A 13623-nucleotide genomic window follows, 5' to 3' on the forward strand; every position below is an offset into this window, starting at 1 on the left:
GATGCCTATCTGTTTCGGATATTAGAATCCATTCTGGACCTTCTTTAATTTACCCATCAGGTAGTGAGACTAGATATTGGAGACTGTAAGTGATATTTCTCCAAAATTATTTCCTAAGCAGAGTTAATGAGCATTAAGATTCCCACAGGGCAGGGACCATCTCCAGGCTTGAGGACAAGAGAAATATCTCCACTAGCGTCCTCTGGAAGAGAGAGAAGGAACCAAAAAGGTAGGTCAATGAAACTTCGTGTTTCTCAAGTGACCTTGACTCTGACGCAAAAATAATGTGAAAGCTTGTCTTCACAGAACATTCTGGGGACAGGTAATAAGGAGGAGAAAAAAAGTAGAAATGCAGGATGGGGGAATTGCTGGAACAGGACATATGTGGAGAGTGGCCAGCTTGCTCAAAGTTGCAGTGACCCCAAACCTAGTGATGGGAAGACTTAGCCTAAAGTTCCAGGTACAAAATTAAGAGCAAACTCCAGAGGAATAAATGTAAGTGTGGTGAAGACCTGCACTTCATGGAATCAGAACCCTGCAGGACCGGAAAGAACCTCAGAGGTTTCCAGCAAGGGTTTACTGTGACACTCCCAGAAGAAGAAGCATCATAATTAACCTTCAGTTATTCAGAGCTGATTGTCCAATTAGTGGATTTCTCCCGTTGCTGGTTCCTCCTCCCCTCCCTCCACCCTCCTTTCTGCTGCATCCCGGGGAACATCATTAGCACATCCACTAGAGGCTGGACAGGGCGGGGTTTGGGCAGGGGAGGTGGGGAGACAAAACATGGCTTTTCAAAAAGTAGTAACAGCAATAATAAATCAAAACACTGGTTACGGAAAAGTTCAGAATTTGTATTTAGCGTGAGGAATTCGAATCATTAAATTTTTGGACATCAATGCACTTGTTCTTTCTAAACTCCACGACCAGACATAATTTCCTGTACTGGGGTCTGAGGGGCGTTTGAAAGGCAACATCCTGTGGATGTTTCAGTTTGTGGTTTCTAAGAGGATAACATGCAGGTACCCATCCAGAGACATCTTATATGGCTGTGGTATTTAGTCCCTGTCTACACCCTGATGGAGAGGACTTCTTCAGGTACTTTCGGAGGTAACTGTCATCTATTTGACATTATTTACTGAGCACCTGCTAAATGCCAAGCACTGTCCCAGATGCTGGGAACCCATCAGTGAACAAAAGGCAAAAAATTCCTGCCCTTGTGGAGTTTACATCATAGTTGAAGGATTCAGAATAAACAATTTAAAAAGGCAAATTGTATAATATTTACAAGGATTTCAGTAGCAAGAAAGAGAGCAGAGAAGGAGGACTAGAGTGTGTTGGAGAGTTGGCTGCAGACGACTAGATGCTCAGAGTAGGTCTCATGTAAAAGCTGACATTCCAGCAAAGACTTGAAGAGAGAAAAGCAAAGACCCCCAAGGTGAGGGACTTGCCTGTTGTGTTCGAGGGACATCAAGTAGGCTGGTGTGGTGACAGCAGAGAGAACAAGGGCAAAAATAGTAAAAGAGGAGGTCAGGGGCTTCCCTGGTGGCGCAGTGGTTGAGAATCTGCCTGCCAATGCAGGGGACACGGGTTCGGGCCCTGGTCTGGGAAGATCCCAAATGCCGCGGAGCAACTGGGCCCGTGAGCCACAACTACTGAGCCTGCGCGTCTGGAGCCTGTGCTCCGCAACAAGAGAGGCCGCGACAGTGAGAGGCCCGCGCACCGCGATGAAGAGTGGCCCCCACTCGCCGCAACTAGAGAAAGCCCTCGCATAGAAACGAAGACCCAACACAGCCATAAATAAATAAATAAATATTAAAAAAAAAAAAAAGAGGAGGTCAGAGGAGCCAGCAGAATAGGGGCAGATTTCAGATTGGAGCATCTGGAAACTTCTGTGACTACAGAGTCCTTCTGCAGCTGGGCTGTCTGATAGGGCAGCTGCGAGCCACACGTGGCTAGCCGCCCACTTCAAATGTGGCTCATGTAATCATCGAGCTGAATTTTAATCCCCTTTAACTGTAATTAATTGAAATCTAAGCAGCCACATGTGGCTCACTGCCGCCACACTGGACAGAGCAGCTCCAGGCCACTCGGGAGTTGACAGGATCTGATTCACGTTTCTGCAGGCTCGCTCTGGCCACTGGATTGGGAGTGTGGACGGAGAAGGACAGAGGCAGAGACCCCAGGTGACCGTGCACCCAGCCACACACAGGTCCCCACAGAATCAGGCCAGCAGAGCATCACTTGCTAGCCTGTCTCTCCTGGAACACACCTGACCTGGGGACTGACAGAAACCTTTGCCAGGCCGACTGAATGAAATTCCTCATGAGATATTTATCAGGAACACCAGCATTTCCTGGGAATTATGTCATTTGGAAAGAAGGGAAAGTGAGGGAAGGGGGTGTACGTGGGTTGATCCTCCGTGCTCAGCCAGAACTTGATGTTAGGCTAATCTTAACCAAAAACTCCAGCAAGGCTGGCTTATCATACACATTTCCAGTCAAAACCCCCAAAGCTCAGAGAGGTGAAATCCCCTTTGTGGTGGGAGCAGGATCTGAATTCATCGACCTGGCTCAAAGCCCACGTCTTTTTGACTGCACCCTGATGATGTCCTTCCCCAAACCCCAAAGTTTATAGTCTGGTAAAAGTATTAGGTCAAAATGAGCCTAGCTCTGCTGGCAAGGAGACTGCCGTTTTTCTCACAGTTTGAAGGCAAAGTCAGCCTTTTTCACAGAGGAAAGAGGGTCCTTCGTGGTGGATCTAAAATGAAAACCCCCTGAGAGAGGACAATTTCCTCCCTCCTTGTTGGAAAAATTGGGACATTGTTTCTAGAGGCAGGGAGCCTAATCATTTCTATACTCACGCTTTGCTACAGGAAATGAAAAGGAATGGAAGCTGTGTGATAACGAAGTGGCATTTTCTAGAAGGGGTGTTGTCAAAGACTGATTCCACTGGGACAGAAACAATGACAGACTCAGAGGACTCAGAAGGCCTCTGCCTCATCAGCCCTGATGACAAAGGGCCAGGTGGGCCTGAGACCCTCACCCCACAGAGGTGCCCAGACTTTAGCTCCCTCCGGCATGTTGCCTGGTCTGATGCAAATACAGTCACCAAGCTCCCATGCCCTGGAGTGTCACTCAGAACCCAAAGGCAGGTGGTATCTGGGTCACAGACCCGTCCCAGTTGTTTGGAACAGGGCCGGCATCCTCCCAGACCTGCCATTCACTCATAACTTGCATTTGTATCTCCTAAGGAACATCTGAACTCAGGAGAAGAGCCTGCCACTTCCCTTTCCTACCATTTAGCAGAAAAAGGACTGCACACAAATTAGGACATTTAGGCTTCAGAATGAAAAAGCAGGGGAGGGATAAATTAGGAGATTGGGATTAACATACACACACTACTATATATTAAACAGATAATCAACAAGGACCTACTATATAGGACTGGGAACTCTACTCAATATTCTGTAATAACCTATATGGGAAAAGAATCTGAAAAAGAGGAGATATATGTATATGTATAGCTGAGTCACTTTGCTGTACACCTGAAACTAACACAACATTGTAAATCAACTATAATCCAATATAAAATAAAATTTTAAAAAAAAGAAAATAGAATTCATACTCGCTTGCTAAAAACTTCCTTTGTTCAGTGCCCAGAAGTTTTTTTCCTGGGAGTCCGTGGGTTGAAATCAGGGTGAGATTACTGAACTTCAGGTGAGAGCTAATGAGAAAGAAAAAAAAAAAAAAAAAAAAAGAGGTAAAGCACAATTCAGTGAAAGTTTATTACAATTCAATTTAACCTTATCTCACCCGTCTTCCAATTGTTGAGTCTTTCTTTGAACATAGCAACTCTTTTTGCACAAACCTTCCAAGAGAACTGACCATTTAAATGAAAGAAGCGAGAGGGTGCTGGAGCACCTAATGGCAGAAACTTCCAAAAGCTGTGACCTTGTGAAGGCAGGTGCCATTTAACTTTTTAAAATTTGCTTCTCAGAGTAAAACAAAATAAAACCCCAAACTGGGAGGAAGCAGGTAAATTTAGTATAAGTCAACGCCAAGTTTGAGTTTCAGACTCCTTTTGAGAGATGGCCTGGAATTCTAACCACCATGGTGAAACTTGCTGAGTGCTTACACTCAAGTGCTCTGCAAGGCTCTCATTGAGTCCTGGAAGCAGTACAATGAGGTCAGTACTATTATTACCCCGATTTTATTATGCAGAACAGAGGCAAAGTGATTTGCCTAAGACAGTGCAGCCAGGAAATCTGGAGGCTGGGTGTGAACCCAGGCCATCTGGCTTTAGCATCTTCTCATCTAACCTTGGTCTTCACTGCCCTGTAGACCCCAACCTGTGGACAGGGATGCAAAGATCATCTAATTCCCATAGTCAACATTAGCTTTATGACTTTCAGATATATGTAACTACTCAGATCAGGAGAGCACAGCATCACAGAGGAGAGAATTCTAGAAGATTCCTTTCAAGAACAAAGCTGCCTTATATTTATTTGCATCAGGCTTTCCAGGGCCCGAGGCATGATTACGGGCGTCGTCATAGAGATTAATCTTCAGGACAATTTCTGCCGGGGGTGGTGGCAGGGGGGCGTTGCAGGTTTGTATTCTCTGTATTTCAGACAGAAGAAAATCGAGGTTGGAAATGGTAGGTAATTTGTTCACGGTCACGAAGCTCAGAAGCAGCAGGGCCAGAAATGAAAGCCACATCTTCTGACCCCAAGTAGTGCCCTCTGCACTCACCCAGGTGGCCCAGGGACCAGTCCCCCAGGGATGGTAAGCAGCAGCCCAGCACACTAAGCGGACACTCCTCAGCGCTGCCTCCGTGTCTCCCTGAAATATTTAAGATCCTCCTGCTGCAGATCTGCCTTCCAGCTACGGTCAGCAACGTCTTATGGGTGGGCTGATCTCCTGCGCTTCAGCAGGATGAGAAAAACATTCTTTTTTTCTAAAAATCTCTTCTTGGTTCACCCCTCTCCTTAGACCAACCAAATGCAGAAAAAGAAACCTTCTCCAGGTTAGAGGAAAACACCTGCCCTCTTTTCCCAGGAGGAAACTGGAAAATTTCCAAACGTGGAAATGCTATCAATTTGCGGACAATCTGTTAAGTACCATTAAAAGCAGGAGACTTTTGGCGATGGCACGGCAGGCAATGGAATAAACTCAACTGCACCTGACATTTAAAAATAGCTAAATATTAGGAAAGGTTTGGTTTAAAGTCTCTCAGGATGTGTGTCATTTAAGAATGAAAATTCTTATTTGATACAAAGAAAACCAAGCACATTTCATCCCCTAATAATAAGAATAAAACTTTTGAATACGTTCAAGTAACATAAAGGTCACAATTAACCCCGACTACTTATGGCTGCAGTCTGCAAACACACCAATTGCAGGCCTTTGATTTATTACCATTTAACGGAAAATGCAAATAATAATACGTGTTTATACTCACACGCGGTCAAAATTTATTTGGGCTTTGGAGTCTATGTGACTAAAATGTGGTTTATGTTGTACTAATAATACAATTATATACAGGCCTTTTTTACATCTCTATGTGAATAAGTGGCTTATTAATTATCCAGCGGTATTTTTTACTAAAGAAACAATCTCTTTGGCACTGAACAGTTTGAACTATCTAACAACATGGATCACTTGTAAAATGACTTGTAAATTGCCGTATTACCACACTGTATTACCCTGAATTATGCTATTGTACAATTAAAGATTTCGCCAAAAGACTGGGGGAGGGGCGTTTTCTTACGTTTTATCTATTAAGGAACCAGCTTTCCACCCTTCTCTAGCCTTAGCCAAATTCCTTTTGTGTTCTTCATTGTGGCTGTTCTGGTTCTATATCCAATCTTCAAGGTCCCTACTTCACCCTTTCTTGTTCTCCCTACTATTCCCCTTCCTCATTCTCAAGTGAGGACATCTCCCACATCATAAGGAGAACAGAAACTAGTCCCCTGGCAAGACCCCTCCCTCCATTTCCCTTCTTGCCACCTCCAGAGACAACTACAAGAGCCATCTTCCATTCCCCCCATTCAGAAGGGAGGGGTGTCCCATTAACCCTGTCTCCTCTTCAAGTTCCTCTCCTGTCTCTCCCTCTCCCTATCCCAGCAAGTTTCTCTTACAACTGCACTTAAGAAACCTGGAAGTGACCTGTCTAGTGCTAACAGGTGGAGCCACGCTGTCAGCAGGCCCTGCTTCTCCGCTTCTCAGTGTGTGCCTTCCATTCTCAAGGTCACCTCAGGTCCAAGGTGGCTCCTGGAGCTCCAGCCATCACACCCCATATCCACATTACAGGCGGAAGGGAGGAGGAATGGGTAGAAAGGGCTGCCCACTAAGGAGCTTCCCTGAAAGTCTCATATGACATTTCTGCTGACGTGGGAGAACTTAGTGACATGGCCATATATAGCAGCAAGGGAGGCTGGGAAATGTGGCTTTTCAAAGAGAAACACAATGGGTTTTCCAAGAACCACACTGCCCAGAGTTCTGTTATCAAGGACAAAGTACAGAATAAACACTGGAAAGCAACTAGAAGTCTCTATGTATTGACTCCTAAAGGAAAGATGGGGGGGTGATGAGGGAAGATGCTTGTATCAGTCAGGGTCCGAGCAGGAAGTAGGCAGCCGACTCCACAGGGTCTGACTGAGTGAAGGCAGAGGTGTGGGCAGGGTTCTGGGGCTCATCCAGGGACTAGCAATGGTGGGCGGGGTGCCACTGCTGGTGGGAATCCCGAGGAACAAGGGCTGGAGGACATGTGGACAGCTGGGACCATGCAGGAGGCCCCACCCAGGAGCTACCGCCATAGAACACGCGGTCTGAGACAGCACTGTCTTAAGGTTCTCTTTGAAGACTGCTTTCCTCACCAGCTCCTCCTCTATGCCCCATCTATCCTTTGCCAAACTTCCCAGTCTCCATGCCCAGCTCCCTGGGTGATGTGATTGACACCACACCTTCATCTTACATCTTTACATTATAGTTTTCTTCTGAGCTAGAAACCTAATTTCCAGATGCCCATTGGTCCTAATGTGGCCCCTCCACAGGCATCCCAAATTCCATACGTGTCCAAACAAAGGTCCATGTGGCCCCGTCCCACTCTTCTTTTAACTTCATCAAAGGCATGGTCAACAGACTGCCTCTCAAGTTAGGAATTTGGGAGCCAACCTCAAACTCCTACCCTCTCTCTCCCTTCCCACAATTGGTCACCATGTCCAGTCATGTCTACGTCGTCCACATCTCTTGAGTGCCTGACACCTGCCATTCCCAGGACACACTGCCTTCGCTCACCTTCTTGCCCAGAGAAAACAGTCTGAGGGCCAGTCTTCCCGGCACAAGCCTCTCTCCTGCCCATCTTCCACACGGCTACTGGAAACCTCTTTTTAAATTAAATCCCATCTCACGTCTATGTCTGCTCACCGCTTGGGTAGATGCGGAGCAGAGCAGCTAAGACCATGGGCTCAGGGGTCAGATTGCCTCACTGGACTCCTGGCCTGAGCACTTCCTAGCTCTTTGACTTTGAGCAAGTTATTCAAGCCCTCTGTGGCTCAGTTGCTAGCCGGTAAAATGGGAATAATAGAACCTAGATTCTCACAGGGGTGCTATGAGGATGAGATGAAATAATATCCACAAAATGCTTAGACTATTGCCTGCTGCACAAAACATTTTCAATGAATGTTACCTATTTTTATAACCAAAATACTAAGTCCAAATTCATGAGCATGGTATCTCAGGCCCTTATGGTTGGGGCCTAACCTAGCCTCTTCACCCTTCTTTGTAACATCAACCTTTTTGCTACTCCATGAAGGTTCCCTGTCTCTTTCATGGCTTTATATGAAATTACCATCAGCATTTCCATTTTATCTCCAACCTCATATTTTGCTGTGATAGTTATCTCTGTCATCTGATTTAGAAACATCCAAATATTTGATTTCTTAAATTTATAACTATCTAAGAGTATCAGTCCAAAGTCATTATGCTATTTATAATGTACAAATAGATCTTAGCTCTTCTGAGGATGAAATATGGATATAAAACATTTAAGACTTTTATTCTGATTACCTATGAATATTCAAAAAGTTCCTGCAGGGACTTCCCTGGTGGCACAGTGGTTAAGAATCTGCCTGCCAATGCAACGGGCATGGGTTCGATCCCTGGTCTGGGAAGATCCCACATGCCGCGGAGCAACTAAGCCCGTGCACCACAACTACTGAGCCTGCACTCTAGAGCCCACGCTCCACAACAAGAGAAGCCCCCGCAATGAGAAGCCCGCGCACCGCAACGAAGAGTAGCCCCCGCTCGCTGCAACTAGAGAAAGCCCGCGCGCAGCAACGAAGACCCAACGCAGCCAAAAATAAATTAATTAATGAATTTTTTTAAAAAAAGTTCCTGTACATGGAAGTGGGTCACGGGGTGCATCCTGGTTTGGACACGTGTTAGATGAGGTGGCAGAAGTAGCAGCACCTCGAGAAAAGCACGATCTCAGGTCTAATGGTATCGGCTTAACGTATAGAAACGAAATCTAGCATCATTGTGAGCCCTCTGCTCTAAAATCAAAGGTCACCATGTTGTGGAACCAAAAAAAGTTCAAGTGAAGAGCTCAGGCCAATGAAACATTAAACAAGTGCACCTGCATTTCCACAGCAGATAATTCCGGTGGGATTTCACGTTGCTGTGGATACAGAAGGAGGAACAGCTCAAAGATACTTGTAAAGCAGGGAGGGATTAGAGTATCCAGGGAAATAAGTAAAAGCTATTGCGTTTCATTCCATGCTTCGGGAGGACAGCTACAAAATTAGGTCTGAGCATTCTTACCCTTCAAATAAAGAGGGTCACATTGCCAATTTATGGTGAACATGGTAAAAGAAACATAACACTTCTCATGTTGCTTACCCTTCTGAGCGGTAGAAACCTGTCAACCTGCCAGGTGAATGCTTATTATTTTTAATTTTTATGTTTTTGCTGATTTCTTTTTTTTTGGAGGGGGGCACATAACAAGGACAACCAAAGCAAGGGATTTAATCAACTGTTTTCATTAATGCTTTTATTTGAACAAATAATGTAGACGGAAACTAATTATCCCATATCACTCTAAATGTTACAATTTAATTTACTAAAATCTCTGTTTTCTGAATTGCTCAAGCAATGACAAAAATATTTGCCAACTGACAGTAAGTCCCAGCTCAAGATAGACATTTAACCTAACTGCATATGTGACTTGTCAAAGAATAACTCCGACTTAATTTGGTCTTAATGATACCACATAATTCCACAAAATTAATGATAAAATGATGGGATTTAAAAGTTAGGAGTTATGTGAACTTCCAGTAGGAGAGGAAAAATAGGGACAAAACAAATCAAAACAAAATATTTATTATGAGAACCAGTTAAGAGAATCTACAGTTTTTCCTTGAAAAATGTTTAATTTCAGCAATATTTTTTCCGCTTAGATCACAAAAGAGACTTTTGGACAATGTCCTTGGCTACTGACTTCATTTTTGTTGTGTGAGTAAAAATGACACAGCAGCTGCATGCGTGGCCACAAAGCTGTGAGTAACATCACACCCTGGCCTCTGGGGAAGACCAAAGAGGTAGGGGCGTGTGGTCAAGGATTCTGGGCTCTCTGTCGATAGAAGGGATGCAGTCAGTGTTCAAGGGGTGAGTGCCATCTTCCACGTCTCCCCTGCTCGTGGAAGCCCCTGTAGGAACCGGGATAGAGCCCAGAGGAAGGGACCAACGAGCAAGTCTCTTCAGCCTGCCTGAGTCCAGCCTCGTGTCCTGGGGCAAGGATCTCTGATCAGCACTGGATCCAACAATAAGTAAAATCGCCTGCCTGGCGGGACCTCAGTGCTCTGTGGATTCTCCAGGGACCTGGCAGGGGAGGGGGCTGGTGGCCAGGGTAAAGGGGTTTGGGGGAGGGAGATTTGGGGATTCAGGATTTCAGATGAAAAGCTTATGTATCTCTGCATGAAAGGAAAACATAAATCCTTACTGAAAAAGAGAAAATGAGTGTAATGTTTGAAATGTCCACTGAACAAATAAGAATAAAATTTGGGAGTTCTGGCAAAAAAGACCAAAATGAAATTGAGTTTTGCTTTATGATTTAGGGGAAATGATTTATGATGTTTTCATCTCTATATACATGAAGTAAAAATGTCATACATTTATCCTTTGAGCATATAAATGTAAGATGTAAATACCAAGATGGCAGCTATGAGAGACAAGCTGGAAAGCCTTCGCACACAAGAGATGGCCAAGTACAAGACAAAATCGGTCATCCCACAGGACTGGAAAAACCAAGCATTATGGGAATTCAAAAGCAAGTGAGATCACTTCCGATCTCGAAGGATGAGGAAAGGTTTTATGCTTTGGGCAAATGCTGGCAGTTAGGAAGGCTTTATTGACACCATCAGGGCAGGTTTCCTCATGCTTGGCAGGTATATCTCCTTGGACCTTCATTCTCAATGGTGAATAGTTGAAGCATGAAGCTTTGTGAAATGCTTTCTACTAGGTCCAATTCAGCATATAAATACTATGAACTTAGGGTAATGACTTCAGCTATGCAATGTTTAATGATACATTAATAATTATGCCTGGTAAGCCCTGAAGTAATGATGTGACTTAGAAGTTCTATGATTTGTTGAGAATTTAAAAATATGGTTTGGAAAACACAGCCCATAAAAACAGCTCAGTTACAATGAGCAATAAGAGGGGGAAATAGGTTTCCTCATAGATAAGACTGCCAAGTTTGAGGAAATGTCTACATAAATGGTTACTAAACCCGGCTGCATGTCAGAATTACCTGGAGAGTCTTAAAAATACAAATTCCTGAGGCCCACTCCAACCTAGTGAATTGTAACCACAGGAACAGGGGTCCAGGAAGCTGTCCTTTTGTAACGACCACCTCCCCATCCTTACCCACACCCCCAAAAGTAGCTCTGATGTACCGGATTGTAGAGTCTGGAATTTCCACAAACTGTTGCTTATATGGAAAGTTACTCCGCCTTAACCCCGAGGTCTAGGAAGCTGACCAACAACGTTTTTCTTCACCACAATTCTTAAAATCAAAATGGAAATGCAAGCAGTTTTTTCCAAGCCCATGCACCTTACCATGTGGCGAGTGTTCCTTTGAAAGGAACCCTCTTCAGAGAACTACACTTAGAGATAAAGTCTCTGCTCAGTAGGCGGCCTTGCCTAGTCTGGGTCTCGCACAATGGCTCCAGGTGCTCCCTTTCTCCAAAGATCACGGCTCCGGGCACCTCTATGGAAGGCCCCTGGCTTACGTTTCCACCTAACATCAGATGCCGTAAGGCGGCAGGCGAGGGGTTTGACACCCCCTGACTCCCTCAGTGCGGTGTGGACTCCTCTGCCTGTTTGCACCTGGGTAAGAGAATCCAGTGGGCAGTGTCCTAGTCTGAGCCCTCCCTCTGCCGGGAGGAAGGTGACTGTTGGAGTCAGAGCTGAGGAGGGGTGGCAGGGGTGTGACCAAGGGTGTGCCGTGTCCTCTGCCTTTTGGGGAATGAGGCTGCACAGGAGAATCCCAGGAGGGCTCGTCACGGTACAGACCGCCGGGCCCCATTCTCGGAGTTTCTGATGCGGCTGGTCTGGGGTTGGACCTGAGAGTTTGTATTTCTAACAGGTTCCCAAATGATGTCGGTGCTGGTGGTCCCGGGACAACACTGGGGAGAGAAAACTGAGAGGCTCCCAGGGGGCTGGGTGCTCAAGGAAGGAGGGTACAGTTTAGTATAAGTTTCTATGCAGGAAGCATATGATCCCATTAAATATTTGAGGGACCCGAGTAAAGACTGAACTTTTTGTCTTGGCCTTTTTTTTTTTTTTTTTTTTTTCACTGCAGCAGAATTCCTGGGCTCGGGGTGGGGGTGCAGCCAGAGTCCCCTAAGAATCACATGATAAACTCGAGGTTAGTGGCAGAACAGAGGCCACAAGGATGTCCAAATTCAGATTTGTAAACCATCCAAACATCAGAAAAGGACCCAAGAAACATCCAGAAGAAACACCCACAAGGCAGAGATGGTCAGTCGGAGCTGCAGATGTGGCCATTGTGACTATGGACGTCTTTGGTCCAGAAGGCATCTGGGTCTCCCCCCGTCTAAGGAGACAGCTAAAATCTCTCTAGAGCCGGGCAGCTTTGCAACGTGGACACATCACAGAGTGCTAGGCTGCTTGCTGGGTCCTCCTGATGCTAGACCAGAGGTGGTGGCCGTTCTAACTGGACTCCAGGGGACCGTCTGTGCCAGGCGAGGTGCTCTCCCAGGAAGCAGGTGCGGACGCCTCAGGAAACGCCTCTGGTTCATCCCCAGTCCTTGGGGAAGAGGGCACCTCCCACATCATGACTCTCCAGGCAATTCCCTCACAACTGCTCAGCTCCCACCGGGATCTGGACATGTAAATGGTGTTAGCAGGGAGGTGTCAGTCTAGCAAGAATTGAGTGCTAGGTCTTTCTAGGTGCTTTGCCTTCTTGCCAGTGGAGGAGGAGAGATCCTGGGTGCTTTCCCTGTTGCACAGGTGTGGAAACGATGGAGGTTCAGAGACGTCAGATGGTCCACCTGGGCCCCAGCAGTAGTGTCAGAGAGCTGACTCTACCCCAACTCAGTGGTTCTCGGGCTCCCAAAACCGGCGTGAAAACACGGGTCCCAGCCTCCGGCCCCAGGTTTCCGATTCAGTCCTTACAGGGGGGGCCTGTATCGGCACCTGCAACAGGTTCCCAGGCGGCGCTAAAGGTGAAAACTGCTGATCTAATTTCATCTCCATCCCGAAGGAGAAATCAAGTATTTGCCAAGACAGGCCCACTGTCCCTCTTTGTTCCAGCAGAGGTTTCTGGTGGAGCAGAGCACCTGGGTTCTCTCTAGAGCTGCCAGGACGCCCGGGAAGAGAGGTGGAGGGAGATCAGGAGATGCTCCCGACACAGTTTTCTCGTCTGGCCTCGCTTCCCTCTGCCTTTGTCTAGACCCACGCCTTCGTTAAAGGGCAACTGTACAAACATCAAGAAAGGAGAACAAATGAAAGAAAGCGGGCCGGCAGCGGGCCCACCCGCATCCCCTGCAAATGGTCCTCCCGTCCCATGCTTTCCTGCCTTCTCTGCCCGGGGTCTCCCCCTGACTGTGGCAGCTTGAGAGACAGGCTGGAAGCACAGCCCAGGGTGCCCAGATGGACGGGAACTGGCGGGTAAGTACCCGACTTCCTCGGGCGCGGAGAGACCGTTCCCAGCTGTGTCCTCAGAGGGGCTCCCAGCGGGACTGAGCCTCGTTGCCCATGGTGAGCCGAAGGCACATGATTTGGGGGCTTTGCTGGCGTTCCTGCCGGTCCCATCTCACCTGCTCGCTCGGGTAGTTCCCAGGGATCACCCCCAAATAAACTACTTGCACCAAATTCTTTGTTTTCAGCTTTTGCAGGACTGCAAGCCAAGACGGAGCCAGTGTCGTCATTTGAAAATGACCTGATAGTAGAGGACAGAGGCTGAGCAGGCGAGTCTGTTACTGGCCCGTGTATGCGGTTTGTGTTTTGTGCGATCGTGAAGACAATTTGTAAAAAAAGCAGTATCTGTGAAACGCAATAAAACCAGGGGTGCCTGTACATTTAAATACTGGAATCAGGT

The 13623-nt window shown here is 46.5% G+C and overlaps 1 protein-coding gene across 3 annotated transcripts in view; it reads right to left on the minus strand.

Moving 5' to 3' along the window:
* The window catches only part of CFAP61 (cilia and flagella associated protein 61), a 257330-nt gene that overhangs the window by 85210 nt on the left and 158497 nt on the right, over nt 1–13623 (minus strand). For all 3 annotated transcript variants that reach the window (XM_082431642.1, XM_082431640.1, XM_082431641.1), the window contains one exon: nt 3625–3723. In XM_082431642.1, the coding sequence (XP_082287768.1) occupies nt 3625–3723 (99 nt within the window). The remainder of the gene's footprint in view (nt 1–3624; nt 3724–13623) is intronic.

The sequence above is a fragment of the Balaenoptera physalus genome (assembly GCF_965194825.1).
Source record: "Balaenoptera physalus genome assembly, chromosome: 16".
Classification (NCBI taxonomy): Eukaryota; Metazoa; Chordata; class Mammalia; order Artiodactyla; family Balaenopteridae; genus Balaenoptera; species Balaenoptera physalus.